At 43.5% G+C, this 19,177-nt stretch overlaps 1 protein-coding gene across 1 annotated transcript in view; it reads right to left on the reverse strand.

Annotated features, from left to right (window-relative positions):
* CADM1 (cell adhesion molecule 1) overlaps positions 1 to 18,593 on the reverse strand; it is a 338,357-nt gene extending 319,764 nt beyond the window's left edge. Inside the window, 1 exon segment of the mRNA XM_023516068.1 lies at positions 18,442 to 18,593. Within this exon segment, the coding sequence (XP_023371836.1) occupies positions 18,442 to 18,574 (133 nt within the window). The 5' untranslated portion in view covers positions 18,575 to 18,593.
* Positions 18,594 to 19,177: the final 584 nt, after the last annotated feature.

Raw genomic sequence — 19,177 nt, forward strand, 5'->3', positions numbered from 1 at the left:
TCCTGGTGCTTACTTACCAGTGTTCCTCATTCTGTCCCCAACACACCCTCCTTAAGGTTCTGCCTCTTTGTACCACCCCTTCAAGATCAGTACTGCCCTGTCTCCAGCACCTAATATCTCTACTCTGAATTTCTCTGCTAAACACGACATTTCAAACTGCTTTCTAAACATTTCTCCCTGAATGTTCCAATAGCTCCAGTATAACATATCCCAAACCAAGTTCGTTGTTTCCCTATTATTAAAATTTTATTTCTGTTAAATGAAATAGCGCTTAGTCACTCAAGTCTGAGATCAAAGCACACCTTCATTTTTTACTGTCTTTCTTGGTTTTGTTTATTATTATTATTTTTAAGACAAGGCCTCACTCTGTTACCCAGGTTGAAGTACAGTGGCACAATCATAACTTACTGCATCCTCGAGTTCCTAGGCTTGAGCAGTCTTCCTGCCTCAGCCTCTTGAGTAGCTGAGACTACAGGCATGTGCCTCCAGACTCAGCTAAGTTTGGGGTTTTTTAATACAGACAAGGTCACACTATGTTGTTCTGGCTGGGCTCAAACTCCTGGCCTCAAGTGATCTTCCCACCTTGGCCTTCCAAACTGTTGGCATTACAGACTAACCCACCATGCCCAGCCTCATTTTTATTCTTTATTTTTTCCTCAATCCCTATTCTCCAGTCAGTCACCACATCCAGTCAATTCAACCTGTACTCCTCCTCACCATCTTGGTTCAAGTTTTCATCCTATTTGAACTATGATACCACTAAACAATCTCTCCCTTTATAATCCAATCTCTCAGTTTCAAATCACTGCAAGATTCATATTTCCACAGACCCAATCTGATGTTACCGCCCTGTTCAAAAATGTTTTAAAAGGCTTGGCACCTGTAGCTCAGGGGCTAGGGCACTGGCCACATACACCGGGGCAGGGTTCAAACCCGGCCCGGACCTGCCAAACAACAATGACAACTACAACAAAAAAAAAATAGCCTGGCGTTGTGGTGGGCATCTATAGTCTCAGCTACTTGAGAAGCAAAGGCAAGAGAATCGCTTAAACCTAAGAGTTTGAGGTTGCTGTGAGGTGTGATGCCACGGCACTCAACCGAGGGTGACATAGTAAGACTCTGCCTCAAAAAAAAGAAAAAAAAATTTTTTAATAGTTTCCAATGACCTCCCGGCATTTTTTTTTTTTTTTAAACCACCTGTCCCCAAGCTATCTGATGCTAATACCATCTCTCCCTCTGGTCATTGTAACTTTGCAACCTGTGGCCTTATTCGTGTTGTTTTCTTCAACCTGGAACATCCTTCTTTCTCACCTCTTTCTGTTTTCCAGACTTAGGTTAAATGGAAAGCCTTCTACAGTCCGAAGTCCAGGCTAGCTCCCTCCTTTATATCATTCTGTTGGGAAGGTAGAGATGCCAGCGATTGGGAATCTCAGCTCCTTACGCAGTTCTCTGCTGCCCCACAGCCACACCTTCCAGGACCCCAAAGAGAAGGAGAAGAGGGGAAGGCCAGGCAAATAAGCATTCTTTGTTACCACCGATGGCTTTGACCCTGATGTGTTGTTCTTCCAATAAACTGGGCTTCCTTCTTCCTAGCCCTGTTTTGAACTTGAAGGAAACATTCTGCTTAGGCCAGTCATTTTCAAAGCTTTTTGTTAAAAAGAGAAACATTTTTTTTCCCCAAAGAGAGCTTCTCTTGTTGAAATGGTAGAGTGCTTTGGGAACTAGCAGCAGATAAATGTTATAAAATGAATTTAACTTTGATCAGTTATTCCATTAAAAGTACATTATATATTCATCTTTTTTTCTTTTTTTTAAATCTATCCTTTTCTTGCACCCTTAGTTCATGAAAAGTTCAGGTCAAAACCTTGAAGGTGATGGCCTCATTTTACAACATCCTAAAACTTTAAAAAATATTCTATTAAAACATAACTCTGTGTGCACTCGCTTTATGAAACAAGGATAAAGAGATGTAATCGTAGGTAAATTAATAGGAAAATGAGAGATCATTTTTGGTTAAAAAAAAGGTGAAGAAAAATTCCACTCATACCTTACTCTGAAATTCTAACTTTCCAGATCTGATTCATGCTCCTGACTGAACGGAACGGTGCTTGAAGAATAAGAATTCCGGAGAAAAAGAAAACTGAACAGGTGATTATTTAAAGAACGATCAACTTGTTTTCATGCAAATGACCAGAATAATGAAATAAGCAATTCTGCCAAGAGGACCTAGGTGCAATGGTTTTTAAATAGGACGCTTGAAGCACTCACTAGCTGCCTAATTCTAGAAGAAATTGATTAACTAATCTTTTCTCCTTCTTGGATAATACCAATCACATACTCCACATTAGCACCCTGACCAAAAATGTGTATTTCAAAGATATAATTTTGCTTGACTCTTGCCATCAAATCATTATTTATCTGACAGGAGGTCACGCTGAAAAAGATGCATCTGCTGAGAATGATGGTGGAAAGAAAGGGCTTAATGCTCCCGACCTAAATGGTTTGTCAAAAAGGCAGAAGTTGAAAAAACTGGATGCCCGAAAAATGAGTAGGCACAGAGCAGAAATCAACGGAGATCTGTTATTCCTCACAAAACCTCAACTAATTGCCAGAATCCACTAACGATGCCTAAAAATGCAAGCTGGGTAACCTAAGACAATACAGCGCTATCTAGCTACGAGGGAAGCATCGATAAAATACTACGATTCTCCATAATTCAAAGCATTTAAAGTACCCAACACAGCCGAGGCTGGATGCACGCCTGGGGCAGGGAAAAGGGGAGACTAAATAGATGGATGTGACTATGAAGAGAACACTTTAGACACAAGCCATAAAAAACAAGTTATGATAGGCCCTCCTCCCCTCCCAATACTGTCAGGAAGTCAGAGTTATTGAGTAGGCACCGCTGGAGACAGTGAGAAAAAGGGCTTGCCCCCCTCCTCCCCAAAAAACGCCTTCACAAGGTCACAGACAGATCGGTGTTACAAATGCACTTTAAAAATATTACAGCAATAAACTCCAGTTAGAGTGGTGCCACCTCTATATTCACGGCAAAGAACAAACGCCAAACTTCTACTAAATTAAAAGGTAATGTTAGCAAACACACACGCTCTCTGCCTCCACGGGAGATCTCTCCCCTCTTCTAGGGAAGACCAAAAGGAAACCGCCTTCCTGCTTAAAACTAGACCAGTAGGAGGCAATTAACTTTACAGGCTTAATTTTGCCACAGTCTTATTTCACACCAACTGTACAGAGTCACGCACCTCATGGACGCATCTCCACAAAACTTGTCGCCTTACCCAGCTCATTTTTCAAAACACAGCAACAAGCCATTTCTTGGGTTTGATCCGATTCCTGTGATCTATTTTTTGATCCTGTAGCCACTGACTCAACATACATCTTTATTACTGTACAAGGAAAACTGTTACCCTGAGGTTTAAATTTCCCTATGCTCACCATGCTGTGACTGAGAATATATCTCAGTTTTAAGACAAGACTTTCATGAAAGCTGAGGTGAAGAGGAGCAGATGGCCTCAGAGATAAGTTTCTTGGTTTGTTGCTTCAACTCTAAAGTGACGGTGGGGGCTGAGCCATGACTCAAAGTCCAACTATCCCAGGATTGCGAAGTGATTCAATAAATGGAAAGAGAATCTCTTACCTGGCCTGCAAATCTTAATCTCTCCAAGGACTGCTCAACAAGTAAGCATGAACAAACATTCTAGAAGCCAGTTCTTCAGGATATAAGAGTCAGCCACGCTGATGGTTCTTCATTCATTATGAAAGAACAAACAACACCTCCCAAGAATTACAGCCCTAAAAGCTGATAAAACACCACTAAATTAAATTCATAAACACGATGGCCTGTGGCAAATTCCATATCCCAACTACCAGCACTCATAGCCAACAAGGATAGAATATATTTAAAAGAAATCAAATTATATAACATGAAAATGATGAGTGAATGAAAAACCTTGCGGTGATTCATTTCTATACCGGTCTTCAAGACTGAATTAATATCATCACGTTCCCCATTCATGTGTATGCCGAAAGGGTTAGAAATAATTTAATGGGCAATGGATACCTAATTTCCAATTCATTAATTGCTTCAACAAATGTTTATTGAGTACATATTATGTGCAGGGCCTTGTGCTGTATGCTGGAAGGGTACAAAGATGACTAAGGAACCATGTCTCCCACAGAGGAGCTGGAAGGCATGGGTCCATGGACACACACCAACATATAATAAGGTGAAAAATGATGAATGTCATGGATGGTTAGAGAAATTGTAATGGAAGTTGAAAGGAAAACATATTCAGGCTGGGAAATGATATAAGACTTGGGGAAGAAAAACACTGGACCTTTATGTTTGCCTAGGATTTAAACACACAGATACGGAATGCAGGATGGGACATTTCTGTGGAAATGAGCTGCAGAAATATAGAGATTGGGCTATTCAGGGAAGGCTGTGTGACAGGAAGGAAGGAGGCGAGTCAGGAATAGCCCTTAGGGAAGTAGAGGAAAAAAAGGAAAAGGGACTTCAGCAGGCTGAGCAGTCTGGAAGCTTCCCTGCAGCAGAGATGCTTACGTGGATCTTGAAATAGATGTGGCAACCAGCCATACAGACCTAGATAAGGGGGATTCAGGCAAAGGAGGTGGCATATAAAAGCAGACAGGCGTGGTGTGTCTAGGACGTGATATGGAGAGTTGCCCAAAATGAGCTTAAGGAAGACAGAAGCCAGGAGAGGAAGGACAGAACAGGCCATACCGAAAGAGAGTCAGCTTCAACTTTACAGTGCCAAGAAAACGTATGAAGGTTTTTAAGCAAGAAAGTAACACCTAACGTGTGTTTTAGAAAGATCCATCTAGAAGCAGTACTAAGGAGGCATCACAAAGAAGGATGCTAGATGTAAATGGACCAATTAAGGGGCTATTATCCCGGTTTGAGTCTATTTCCCTCATGTGTGAAATGAAGACAAGCAGGACTTGTAGCTAATAGAGGGAGAAATGGTTAACAAAGGAGGGAAGACTCGACTCCAGGCTTATTCAACTGGGGGAGATGGCGGCAGCCTTCAGCAGGACAAGAAACACAGATAGAGGGAGTTGTACGGAGAACAGATGTTAAGTTCACTTTCAGACATCTGAAGAATTTTAGGAGAATACAGTTTAGTATTTAAAAGTATTGGTTTTGAAGACAGACCTGGTTCAGATGCTGTTTTCTATGGGTAGCTCTTGCAAAAGGGACCTGTTATGCCCTCTTGGCTTCCTCACATGAAAATGAAGCAGGAGTGTTAACTACTTACAGGCTGATAGTAACGATTAAATGAGATTAGAAGCGAAGGCACTTAGCTGTGATTCTCTCATTTAATACGAATGAGACTAACAGTGGAACGTCTGGATTACGATGTCCAATAGACAGTGTTAGGACACGGTGCAAAGTTTAGATGCAAAAGGTATCAGAGTTGTGCACTAAGTTACATGGTCTATAGGGCAGAAATGGGGCTGGAGGCGTGGTTACTAAACACCAGAGACACACCTGGTGTTATACGGAAAGAAACACTCCTTGTTCTCTAACAAGTCTCTTTGGTGAATTAAAAGAGAAAAAAAAAAAAGAATGCAGAATTCTTCCCACCACCCAAGTAAACCTAGGACCTTAGAAGAAAGAAATGGAAGAGAAGTGAACATAGTAGGGGGAAAAGTTCAAGATACCCACAGTAAAACACCACCAAATGGAAATCATCGCCAAAAAACGTGAGATCACAGGACTAGTCAAATAAAGAGAACTGATACAGGATGATGCTGACACGGGCTGTGTAAATGTAAAAATTAGAAAACTGCCCACTATTTTTCCAAAAGGAAAAGAGAAGTGTATATATATATATATATTAAAAAAAAAAAAAAGGAATGAAATTGGCAACTACAGGAAGGTAGATGGGAATGAGACAGAAAGTATAGGACCTGGAGTGAGATGTCTTTATATGGTGATGGTTTTTTTAGCCATGATAATGATTTCCATGTTCAAAATATGAATTAACAGAGATAGGGAAAGCTTTTGAATATAAACAGAAACAGATAATTCTAACTCTATATTGAATTAATAACACACAAACAAAAGGAACTAATTCGGGAACTTATGAACACAGTACACGTGTCCATCTGCAGTGGAATCTGGTTTAAAGACAAAAAGAATGGCAAAAAATCTTGAGCTTTACTCGGTAAATGTGTTCTACAATGGTTTTGATGGAATAATTCTAAAACTACAGTAGAACCTCTGTTAAGTTGACCACCCAAGGGACTGTCACAAACTGGTCGACCTATGGAGGTGGCCAACATAAAGGACTCGGCCTACTATACTGATATGTCCATGTGGTACATGTTCTGTCTATGAAAATCAGGTCAACTTAAGGAGGTGGTCAGTGTAGGGAGGTGGTCAATTATGGAGATTCTACTGCACTTTGTGCCAACTCTAAGACATTGATGTGGATGGGAACCAGGGTTTTTATCACAAGAAAAGGTAAATAAACATAAGAAATGGGAGATAGACACTGGAGAGAAAGAACAGGGAGATGTTAGACTCGAATAGAAGGTGTCGGTATGAATTAATGATTTAAATGAAAACACACACACATATATACACGGCTGACTCCTGAGAAACATGGGTGTTTGAGCACCTACCTACCCTTGGGCCACATCAAAAATCCACATACAATTTTGATTCTCCCCAAATTCAACAACTAATGGCCTACTATGGTCTAGATGCCTCATCAATAACCTAAACAGTTAATTAATGCATATTTTGTATATTTTATGTATGACATACTGTATTCTTATAATAAAGTTAGAGAAGAGAAAATGTTATTAAGAATATCATAAGGAAGGGAAAATATATTTCCTATTCATTAAGTGGAAGTGGATCATCAAAAAGGTCTTCAAGAGGAGAAGGCTGAGAACAGGAGAAAGAGGAGGAATTGCTCTTGCTGCCTTGGGTATGATAGAATCAGGATAAAAACCTCTGCCCAGTTCACACCTCTGTTGTTCAAGGTCAACTATACCTATCTATATTTATTTCTAAATCTCTATCTCTATGTCCTAGTCGTCACCACTGAAAAAGTCTAGAAACAATGGCAAGTTGTCAGCAACGTGCACAACTCTTTGGTATGCCATTCTCCCACTAAAGAGAAAAAGGACTCCTTGACAAAATAGCACATTCCAGGTCTGGGGCAGGGAAAATACAAGGTAAGCTGAGCTATCTCATTGTGACATAAAATAAGAAAGTGCTTAAAAATTAATGAGGCCATATTGGAAAGATACGGTCTGAAGAGATTCCCACTGGCCAATTTTGATAGTCGTGAAATATATCACACTGAATTTTTATTTTTTATATCTATGAGCCCACTGTGAGGAAAGGAGGAGGCAAGCTCGTTTTTATGCAGGAATGCCTCTCCCCAATATAGAGGAATCAGAGAATCAGAAAGTCACAATTTTATAAGTACTGGTATAATATTTGATTCAGACAAGGTTTATCAATGCTGCTAACACGACTGAGTTGACTGCTGTTAAAGACCAGGATCTTCAGTTTCAAAATATCACAGATTACTTATTAATTACAAAAGGACAAAAAAGGAAAAAATCTGTCAAGCTACCTAAACTAAGTAACTAAATGCACATCCTTAAGTAACCAAGGGATCAAATCAGGAACAGGACCAACTGATATCCTGTCTCCCAGTGTGATGCGACAAGAAGGTGGCAATGTCGGCCACGCCAGGTTTTTGCCAAAGATGTTTAATCTGAACTATGAGGAAATGATGGATCTGCACAACGCAGGTCTGGACACATCTGAATGTCAATGCCATGAATGAAACCCCTTAAAAAAAAAAAGAGGTAGGGGCGGTGCCTGTGGCTCAAAGGAGTAGGATGCCAGCCCCAGATGCCGGAGGTAGTGGGTTCAAACCCAGCTCTGGCCAAAAACTGAAAGAAAAAAAAAAAAGAAAGAAAGAAAAAGAGGTAGAGAACAGGGTAAAAGTTCTAGATTAAAAGAAACTAGAGATGTGAAAATTAAAACCAGTGTGCGATCACTCCAGGAGGACAAAGGAACCTACATAAAGTAGGTTCCTATATCCCATAAAGTAAGTTCCTATATCCCATAAAGAATATTAATGGGATAACTGGGGAAATTTGAACATGGACTAGATATTATGTATTAATGAATCAGTGTTAAATAGTAATCTAATAATGGCACTGAGTGTGCATGGAAAATGTCCTTATTCTTAGGAGCTACATGCCGAAGTATTCAAGGGTAAAGTATCATGATACAACTTGCTTTCACACGGCTAAGGAAAAAATAAAAAGACATGAGCATGTGTGTATACATTATTTAGAGACAGAGACAAAGCAAACAGACAAAACGTTAACCATGGATGGCTCTGGATAAATCCAAGTATTCATTACACTCTGCTTTCAACTTTCTGATAGTCTTGAAATTTTTAAGGAAAAAAAATAGACTAAAACCTTCTGGAAGCCACAGATGTACCTAACCGTGCCTAGCGTAAAAGGAGATGTTCAGTTTTCAAATCATTTTTACATGCTCATTTTTCTCCCAAATGTCTGATGGCTGGCTGTAGAAACTCCATGTCTTTCTTAAACGTGGTATAGAAAACAGAGAAAGCGGAGTCAAATACTGAAGCCCTGTGTTAAAAGACCCAGCAATTAGAGATGAAAATCATTCCCTTTCTCCAAGGTTACGAGATGATTTCATTCACTTTCAAAAAAACATTCAACTCCAGGTGGGATATTACTGCCACTGTGTTCTTGAGTTTCACCTTAGAGACAATTAAGCACTTTTTTTTTTTCTTTCAGTATTCCCTAACATGTGAGGAATTTACAAATGTGATTAGTAGTCGTTGTAGCCAGAGACATAACCCCCCGCCACCAGGCAGTGGCTGCTTTAATAAAAGTGACTGTCGGATAGACAGAGATAAACACATAAATAGATGCGGTAAAACACTTCCTACTGAAGCATATTCATATAAATAATCTTATATTCTGTTTGCCATCCTATGAGGTTGGATAACCTCAACGGGGTATTCTGCTTGCCAACCTGGCCAAGGAATGGGGAGCTTTGCTTTAGGGAAAGAAAATGAACAGCAGCTAACGTTCACGTGATTACTAACAAAATCCAAAGCAGAGGAGACAGAGGCCTCTTCACATTCTGGCAGACTCACAAGAGATAACACAGGGAAAAGTGAAATTCCGTGTTATTTAAGCTAATCTCTACTCGAACCTTTTAAGAGATAAAACCATTTGAGCAGTAATTTAGTACGAAATTAACTTTTTTTCCCCCTCCCTATCTTTGAAGTTTTCATTGTTTAAATAAGGGTTTCTGCAAGAGAAATGAAGTAATGTTCCCTGTTTTATTCAGAAGAGGGAGTCAAGCTGATGACTTGCTGGTTTATCACAGGCATGCGTGTTTTCAGCAAAAAGCCAAATGCATACTGCGTTTTGACATACGGCCTATTTCCCAAGACTGTCCCAAAATACTCCGAGATAATCAAATTTTTATATCTCTGTATTATCATGCTGCACAACCTTTTTCGACGAGCAAGAACTACACTCTGAAAGGGAAGGATGCCAGGCAAGAAAAAAAAAAAAAAAGAAATGAAGAACTCTGGCAGATATTACTACCAGATAAAGGCTCTGAAAAGATCCTCAAGATACCAAGTTTAGCAATTAGACTGCAAAACAAAGATTTCATTTTTTGTTCTTTCAGCCAGTGATAATTCACCCTCTGTGTTATCTCCCCAAATGCGACTAACTTCATAGATTGCCCCAATGCGGGCAATGAATGCATTTAGTTGGGCAAGACCACTTCCCAAATCGGACCTGCTTAAAACACTAAGCTAATAAAGGCCTGGGCTTTAGAGTGCTTCCCTTCCATTTTTCCATGTAGGTTTTTTTTTTCCTCCAGTAGCCGTACACACAAGGCAGGAGCACCAAATACTCCTCTAAGGTGGGATCTCTTGGATCAACTTCAGAAGGGCCGATCTCATTCATCCCAAGTCAGCGGCTCCTTTGACCGTGACCCTTAAAACGTCTTCCTACTTCTAAAGGACTTCACCTCTTGTCTGAGAGTGTTACTTCGCCAGCTTGTAATTTGTTAAGTCAATGATCACCATTCTCATGCTGTCGTAAATACCTGTAATCCAATACAAACTACCACGGAGGCACGAAAGGTTTTCAACATTCTAAAGTTTAAAATTCCCATTAAAATCATGTGATATCAACACATTTGGCCTTAGCAAAAAAAAAAAAACAAAACATATTCGTGTATATACCTATAAAGCCAAAAACCAAAAAAATGCCTGGATTGAGGTATATTTGACATTAAGTACATGTTAGTTAAAAGGAAAGGTGTTTATTCTCGAGGTAGGCAAGGAGAAAGGAGCCATCCTACACCTATCAACCAAGAGACACAGTTAAGGGAAAAAAGCAGGTAAGAGAGTAGCTTTATGCATTGGCTGAAGGCTGATCGGGGAAACCACTTCCTTCCTCAGTTTCACTGGAGAATCATCAGTCTTCCAGTCCCATCAGGATTGGGCTAAAAAGTAATAAGAAATGAGGGGAATTAGAGAGGAAGGGAGAGGGCAGTGGAGGAACAGCCTAAAGACAAAACAGTGTAGAGTTTGAATTTGATGCAACAAGAACCTGAGGTTAGGTTTCTGAAAGGGAAGTGTCACGATCCTATCCTGAAAAGAATTAGAGCCGGGCAGGTAGATCTGAGGTCTGACTAGCAGAGGCTGGGGTGAGGGAAGGGGCTAGGGAGCTTCTGCTAGTAAAAACCAGAGTTTGGGTAGGACACAGAAGTTTCCAGAGAGTGGCAGGGAGACACAACAACCTGCCCTATCTTCTTTCAGTCCAAGACTGGAAGCTAAGAAGGGGGAAGAGATTCCAAATGTAGAGAGGCCTTGGAGACCAGGACGCCAGTGCTATCATTCAGAATAACGGAGACGTGGAAAAAAAGTTAATACCTAGGGCAGAAAGATGAAAGGTTCAATTTTTTAAACATTAACTTCTGGGTTCATCCCAGCCAAGCGAAGGTATGGCACAGACAATAGGAGACAGGGGGCTGGTGAACCCTCAATTTTCAGGCAGATTCTTCCCCGCCCACTCCAGGGACCACATAACTTAATTCTAACTTGACACCACCGTCCAGCACTGGACAGCTAAAGAAAAATTAAAGCGCCTACCTTCCCAAGGAAGTCTGCCAAGAGCAGGATACTGACTCTAGGCATTTTTAAGAGTCTGTGTCACTGGAATATCAACTCCAAACACTGAGTAGCACTTTCACAGTAGCACTGTGAAATATATATATCACAGCACTTTCATTTCAAGCCTATTTAACATTTCTGAAATATCTCAATCAAAAATGTTGGGTCAAATGACGCTATTCCAGTAAAATATCTATTAACAGAAAAAGTTTGCCCCACCTTAACGCGATTAACATAATCACCTCATTCAAGACACCTGTCAGTTATGACGGGTTTGCTTAATACTTGATTTCTCTCGACCTTCATGCCACGTTCTCTTTTAAGTAATAATAAAGGCCACACATCATTTGGGCTGTGCCTGTATATAAATACTTACATCTCCCTTTTTTCTAACCCTAGTTCAAGGCCAACTGCACCAAAGCTTTAGAGAAACAGGCACTGGAAGACCTTCAAAGAGAAACTGCCCATTAACCACAACAGCAGCTGCTGGCTAGAGCCTGCAATTTAAATCTCTGAAAAAGAAACTGTGGCTTCTGAAATTTAAACAAGGAGGTGCCACTTGTAATTACAAACATTCCAGTGGGTTCCTTCCTTCATTGATGGTTTCCAAACAAAGGCTTGTTATTCCGGTTTGGGGGTGCTCCCCAAGCCCCCAAATGTTGTACATGCCTGTCCTTCTGTGAAGGTCAGAGAAGAGGAGAGGCCCCGTGCCAGGTTTTCACCTGTCCAGAGTCACTCAGACCCCTCAAAATCATCTGATAGGGAATTACCTGTTTGGCTGGAAACCAAAAAATGTAATGCTTCAGATTTATATCCACATTAAATAAAACATTTGAGAAAGAGCCCCTTAAAAAAAGAAAAACGCTCACATTTCACGAACCTTGGAAAATGGAGCCAACCTATTTTCAGAAAAACCAAAGAAGTTTAGAAATTAACACTGCAGCGTTCCAACAGTCTAGCTAAAATTAAAAACTCGTATTTTAAAATCAATGGGGCAACTACTGAGAAGCCAAGGTAGTTAAGTAACCTTTTCTCTCCCCACCACCCTCCACCCTCAACCCACAAAAATAAGACCCAATACTTACAGCTTGTGGTATGGTTTCCCAAGCCAAAGAAGGCATTTTGTGATCCCTTTGGTTACAGAAAACAGGCTGAAATTAGCACTTAGCCAGTCAGAAAGGGGGAAAAACATTTTTCTTTTAAGCAACACATTTGTGAAATGCAAAGGCATTTATATCATAGAGGCTTTAAAGATAAATATATGAACGGAGTATCTCGCAGCCATCAAACTAAAATAAGGCTTCCCTACAGAAGTCCTCGGACACAGGGTATTCATTATGGGAACAACTAGAAACGTCCAATCCCGCCAAGGGTGCTTTCCATAGCACACCACAGTTGAAGGATTAGCTACAATGACTGCATATTTACACAACTGTATTTACACAACAATAAAACTCATCGGATCCAAACAAAACCTTGCTCAAAATAAATCAAACCACAGGAGAAGGACCTCAGAGAAGGCAGTAATAGCGCCCTGGCTTATGCTTTTACCCATTGCAACAAGCCTCCATTCTACGGGTAAAGCCAGGTAGGGCAAAACTTCTGGCCATCCAGTTGAGAACACTGCTTTGTACATTCAGATAATGGCACTGTGACCGAAGGGGGCAAAGAAGGGCTGTGTCTCGGAAACTGCTTCTAAAGTAATTACAGAAGAAATGACAGGATGGCCAGGATTTAGTTAAAATGATCTTGGAAAAGAAGGAAGCACACAGGGGGCAGATTGACCAGGGGTGGATAATTATTGAACCTGGGAGATTGGCACACAGGATTAAATACGGCATTCTTTCCACTTTTGTATGTATTTGAAAATGTTCATGATCAAAATGGAAAATGAAAGAGAATCTGCTCCATGTCAAAAAAAAAAAAAAATTCATCTCGCAAAAGTAAATTCTTTTTTTTTTTTAATCCTCAGTTTTTTTCTGCTTAAAGCAAAGGGACAAGCGCTCGGGAAGAAAACCAAGCTATGTTCTTGATCTTGACTTAAGAACAATTCCTTTTCTTCTATGTTATGCGGAACCAGTTTTGCTGTTAATACTAAACCTTGAAGAGGTAAAAAAAAAAAAAAAAAAAGTCTTAAAAATCTAAACCTGAGTCTTCTGAAATCTAGTTTCCTTATATCTGACTTATTACAGCAACACAAATCCTGAGTCGAGTTCTCCCCAGGAAGGTGTTTTGGACAATATTCCCATTGTGGCTGCCAAATAACGTCCAGAGATTTCAGAATCATTTGTCAACACCAAAGACAATGTTCCCAAGAACTGGTCATTTCTTCCCAGAGGTCACTCCTCTGATCCATGGGTTTATTACCTGGAGCAACAAATTAATCCTGTTGCCTTCAAAATACAAAATATTTGTAGCCAAGATAGCGTCTACCCATGATCCGTATCTCTGACTAGGCATCCCTGCCAGGAGATGGAACAGAAGGTCCACTGGCTGGACATCAAGGGATCTGTCCCAATCCAGGATCTGTAGCTAACTTAGCCTCAGTCCAACTGCAGAGCAAGGTGCTTTCTTCCCTGGCCTTCAGCTGCCTCACTTCAAAATAATAGGATTTCATCAGATTATTTCCAATATCTTTCCCCTTTCAAAAATTCCATAATTATATGAATCTCTAATTTCTCAAAAGGCATTAAATTTTTTTTGAAAAAGAGGTTTAGTGCTAAAAGGTTACATGTTCTATTAAATACTTTTCAATCTGAATATTATATGTGGGCAAGTTTTTGTATAATGTTCATATATATGTATATCTAAGTATGTATATATGCATATTTGTATCAGTACGTACATACGCAAACACACACTGATACCATTAGGTGCTTACACGGGACTAATTGCTTCCGACTCAAAGCAGCAAATTTTCAATTCTGCAACAGATGTCGCTGTGATTTCTCCTTTCTGGGCTGGATTTTCAGTTAAAAATGCCCAGCATAATGGTCAGCACTATTCTTCCCAAGAAAAAATACACAGCATTTGACTCTTTTGCATTTATTCCTATGAATTTTCTTCCTATGTTGGTAAATTTCCATTCAAATCATAGTACTGATTAGTTTAGTTCAATTCAAAAAGATTCCCCACATTGAAATAGGCCTTTTGTTAAAAACATACACATACATACACACATACACACAAACACACACACACATCCAGTTTTAAAATAGAAATTCTAAGTGGCCAATTAGACATTAAAATGTCACACAGAGAAACCCAAAGAGAATGAGACAGTTTATAGTCAAAGCAATCTTATCCATTTTTAAAGCCTAAAAAAAAAAAAAAAAATCATGTAGCAATATAGGCCAAGGAGTAACAAAAATTCACTTCTGTTTGAGGCTAAAATGTATTGGGTGTAGGGAAAGTCACTAAGAACTCCAAGAGCACCATTAATAATAATCAAATTTTTGGATGTTAGTTTTCACAGAATTTCTTTAAAAATAAATAGTACAACTAATGTTATAATTATAAGACATCTTACCAATCTGACATTCACTATCAACCACTTCTTGACACATGTCAGAGAAAGGTGACATCTCTTTTCCTTCAACCAATATATCCTCCAACGACATCAATCTCAACAGGTAGCTAGCGCTTTCTTCTGTTGAAATTCAGAGCTGGGAGAAAAGGTTTCAAAATTTCTCTCGAGACCCAGAAAGCTGTTACCTTCTGGGATTTTAGAGGGAGTGGAGAGAGATGAGCAGGCAGTGAGCCGGGAACCAGATCCGATAAGAAATATGAAGTCAGGAAGTAAGAGAGGAAGGGAAAGTGTCCTGCCTGTTGGCGTCTTCCCTGTCCCACTCCCCTTTACCAGAAGGGCCATTGGGGAAAACTGGATAAAGCATGTACAACATCCATATGAATAAAGCTCTTTGTTCCAGGGAACTGCCTGCTCTTTTATTCCCCCCTTTTTCGTATTTGTTCATTTCAAAAGATTGCTCAATGGGTCTCTTGTTCCTCCAAAATGTCCCAGGCAAATAATGCAAGCTTGTCTCGTCACACAAGTCACTAAATGAAGCCTTGTGCGTCTCCAGTGACACACTGTAAATATAAAGTGGCATTAATGAGGGATATTTTATCAAATCTATCACAGACTAGTGCAAGTGCCTCCTGCGGCTATTCAATTTGATGCAGGGAATGACAACAATAGCAGGGCGGCACTTTTGTAAAGTCTCCATCCAGGGTGTGCAAGCCCCAACAGGCCGAGGCAAGCCAAACTCAGCCCCCGGCTTCCCATCACCACCACCACAAACCCCCGGTCCATCAGCCATCTTCTCTAATCCTGAAAAAAGTAAGAGGGGGGTGATCCACCACTGGTTCACTCGGGATGGAAAACAGCAGCATGCATGCACCTGAAACGTAACAGGCGTGATTAACACTGTGCAGTGAGCTTAGGCAATCCCATTTTTGCTGCATTTCATTAACAAGCATTTCGTCCAAAAACCACGGGAGAGATGAAAGTAGATTTTTTTTCCTGGGGATGGATAGCCTCAGTTGCAGGGGGAAAACAGAACCAGAACCTACTGAACAATGGCCCTAGTTCGCCTTCCAGGGTGAATGTAAATGAAACGTGCCTGATGAAGTTAGAAGCACCAACAGGTTTCTTTAATCCTGGGAGTGGGGCCTGGAGGCCTCCGAAAAAGCTTAAACTAAGAGGACCTAGGAAGAAAAGTCCTTTGGCACACACCTGAAATTAGCCCCTGGCGTCTGGGACCCAGGGCTGGTCTAAGATGTCCTCTAAAACTTACCACAAAATAATAATAATATTATTAAATCACTATTATTTAAAACGTTTTAAGAAAGTCATCTCACCCCCTCTCTACAAATCAAACCCAATTACTTTCTAATTTGAACACAATCTGATAACCATCCTACAAACAGGGATGTACACAAGAGCAAGAAGCTGCTTCCATGGTAACTGGCAACAGAATTTTCATGTAGCTTTGACAGGCACGGTTGAGTTCCAGACCGCTCCTTTCTAAGTCAGCATACATCCCTCGCAGGGAAGGCAACTTCCCACCATCAGATAGTTACAAATATAGGACTGTTGCTACTACCCCACGTCTTCAAAGAGCGAGCTAGGCAGGTTAAGCATAATCTAATCCTACTCTGCTGCCAAGCGGCATTGCAAGGCTCCCATTTTCAGTGGAAAGGCAATATCCCCGACCAGCGCGTTCCCCCCCCCCCTTTTTGCAGCCTGTACAAGTCTATTGTTGCTTCTATTATGCGCCAGTTTCTGAGCCTTTACTCACGCTCACGTTTAACTGACACTGGCGCTTTTTACAATGCAGCAGCTCCAGGGATCTCTTTCAGGAGCATTTTATTGAACCCATCCAGTCAGAGGCATCACCTGAAATGAAGTTGTAACCACACCGGCATTGGCTGAACCCAATTATCTCGTAACTCATAAATTAAGAATTCACAGAGGAAAAACACATAAACAACATCCGGAGACAGACAGTGGCATGGAAGAAAAAATCCTCAGTGCTGGAATTGAAGCTGCTGCCAGACACCCACCCCTACACGGCCCCAGTAGGTTCCCCAAACCGAGATCCTTCACAAGCCTGTTTTAGGGGGAAACGGCCAGCCAGGAATCCCCCCCAATTCCAAGCTAGCAAGCACCCTCAGATATCCCCCATTTCCTACAGCGTGTCTCCTGCGGTGTTTACATAACTGTGTCCTCTAGCGTGTAAACAAAAGGCACAGCCCAAGCGGAGAAGCGCCCCCGGAGCGCACGGTGGCCCCACGGCTGCGCCCGCCCAGGCCGGGGGCTCCGCAGGTGGGGGCTGAGCTCTCGCGTCCTCCACCACTTGTTGCTGCCGGGTCCTGCAGCTCCGGAGCTGCAAGGAGGGGCTTTCCAGGCGCAGAGCCCTGCTGCATCCCCTCCAGCAGCGCCGCCCGCCCCCCGCGGCCCCGTGCCACTCGGTCCCGGCGCCCGCCCAGAGTCTGCAGCGAGCGGCCAGGGACGCGGGAAGGCCGCCCAGCTGAACGCGGCGAGGTGGCGGGAAGGGAGGCAGGGTGCAGCACGGCCAGCCTCTCCGCCGGGGAAGAGCTCCGGCTCCCTTTTGTTAGCAAAAGCAAACACTGCCCTCTTCTTTCCCGACCGCGCCAACGCGCCCGGCACACGGGCAGCCACACATAGTGCTCCTGCCGAGTGCTCGGCGTCTTCAGGGAAGGCGCCGGGCGTGCAGAGCCGCCCCTGGGCAAATTCCCAAAACGGTTGTCCATACAGGGGGCGCCTGGAGGGCCGCAGGGTGCCCGCGTGGCCGCAGAGGCCGCGAACGCCCCCTCCACCACCCTCGGGCCGCCGAAAGGAAGGCAGCCGGGAAATCCTGCGTCCCCACTCGTAGCGGAGGACGCCGTGAGGCGGGCGGGCTGCGGGCTCCCGGCGCCTTCCCGCAGAGGCGGCGACAGCGACTGCCCCCCCTCCTCCGCGAGGCCGGGGCCGGGGAACTTTTCCAGCCTGGAGCCTGTCCAAGAAGACCCGCAGCCTAGCTGAGGGGGCGGAGGGGATGCGTGCCGCGGGAGGAAAGCACGAGAGGCGTGCAGTTCGGGGACAGAGGAGAAAGGCAGAGCTCAGGGAGCGGGGCAGGGGAGATGAGACAAGTCTGGGGATGTCCTGGGGACTGGTGAGGAACCACGCCGGAGGCGGCTGGTAGTCAGCCATAGGGGAGCCTTAGGGGGATGGAGAATTGGGGAATTCGCTGGAGAGGTGGGGGCGAATGGGCAGCCCTGGGAGACAGAAGGACCTGCAAGTTACGGGGACAACAGCGAGTTCAGAAGGGTCCGGAAGGTTTGAAGGTGCTTTCGGTCCATCCCCTTTCCCCATACTCTCTGGCCCCCAGACTCCCCATTCTCACTCCACTCTGCACCCCGCGCCAAGCCAGGGAGAAAAGGTGTGGGTGCAGCCATCCCTGAGAGCTCTCATTCACACCCAGCCGGGCAGGGGAGAAGGGGATCACAGATCTCCTCAGCCTCCTCCATCTCAGCCCTGAGTTTTCTCGCCACACACCCTCAGCTTCGGATTTAGGAAGTGGGGAGGAGGTTGTCATGGAAACGTTTCCCCCCCCAGGCTACGGCTACTGGGGTGCCTTGGGAGATTAGGGGTCAACCGGCCAGTGCCCACACCTACCTGTGGGGATCAGTGCCGCGGCCGAAAGGAGCAACAGCAGAAGCCGGAGCCGGAGCCCGGGAGGCGCCGCCGCCGCCGCCACTGCCGCTGCCGCCGCACACTGGGATCCGCTCGGCAGCACAGCACTCGCCATTTCGGGCACCTGCCTCAGACTGGCGGCTGTGGCTGCCTCCGGAGCCCGAGCGGACAGCTAATGAGATGCTAATGACATGCGCTGGAGGCGGGGTCAGGACAGACCAATCCCAGAGCTGCGAGCCCAACCCGGCTCTCGGAGGACTCTCCCCCCTCCCCCACCCCGCCCCCCTGGCGCTGGCGTTCGGCGGCGCGCCCGCGCCACCTAGGGGCGGGGCCAAGGGGAGGGGCGTATGCAAATATGTTTATGTTAAAATTCGTTTTCTCTTCCCCCGGATCAAGGAAAAGTGTTCTCCAGCGCGCTTGGCGTGTGTGGACTTGGGCTGCAGCGGGCGGGTCTACCTTCCTGTACACCTTTATTAGGAATGTTTGTAGCGATCGCTATATGAGACCCACGGCTAGAAAAATCTGCCTAGGAGGGTCCTCTGCCGGGTACACCGAGTGCCTCTGGCCTGGAAAGCAAACGTTGCAAATTTCCGTCACTCACCCTGCACCGAAGGAATAGATCTTTGGGAAACCCGGGCTGTGCGGGAGTGGAGAGTGAGAATGCAGGTCCCCGGATTGACAAAACAATCTGGGAGAAGTGCATGCGTGCTTTGCACGT

Source organism: Otolemur garnettii, unplaced genomic scaffold (genome assembly GCF_000181295.1).
Source record: "Otolemur garnettii isolate 467f Iridium unplaced genomic scaffold, OtoGar3 scaffold00086, whole genome shotgun sequence".
Taxonomy (NCBI): Eukaryota; Metazoa; Chordata; class Mammalia; order Primates; family Galagidae; genus Otolemur; species Otolemur garnettii.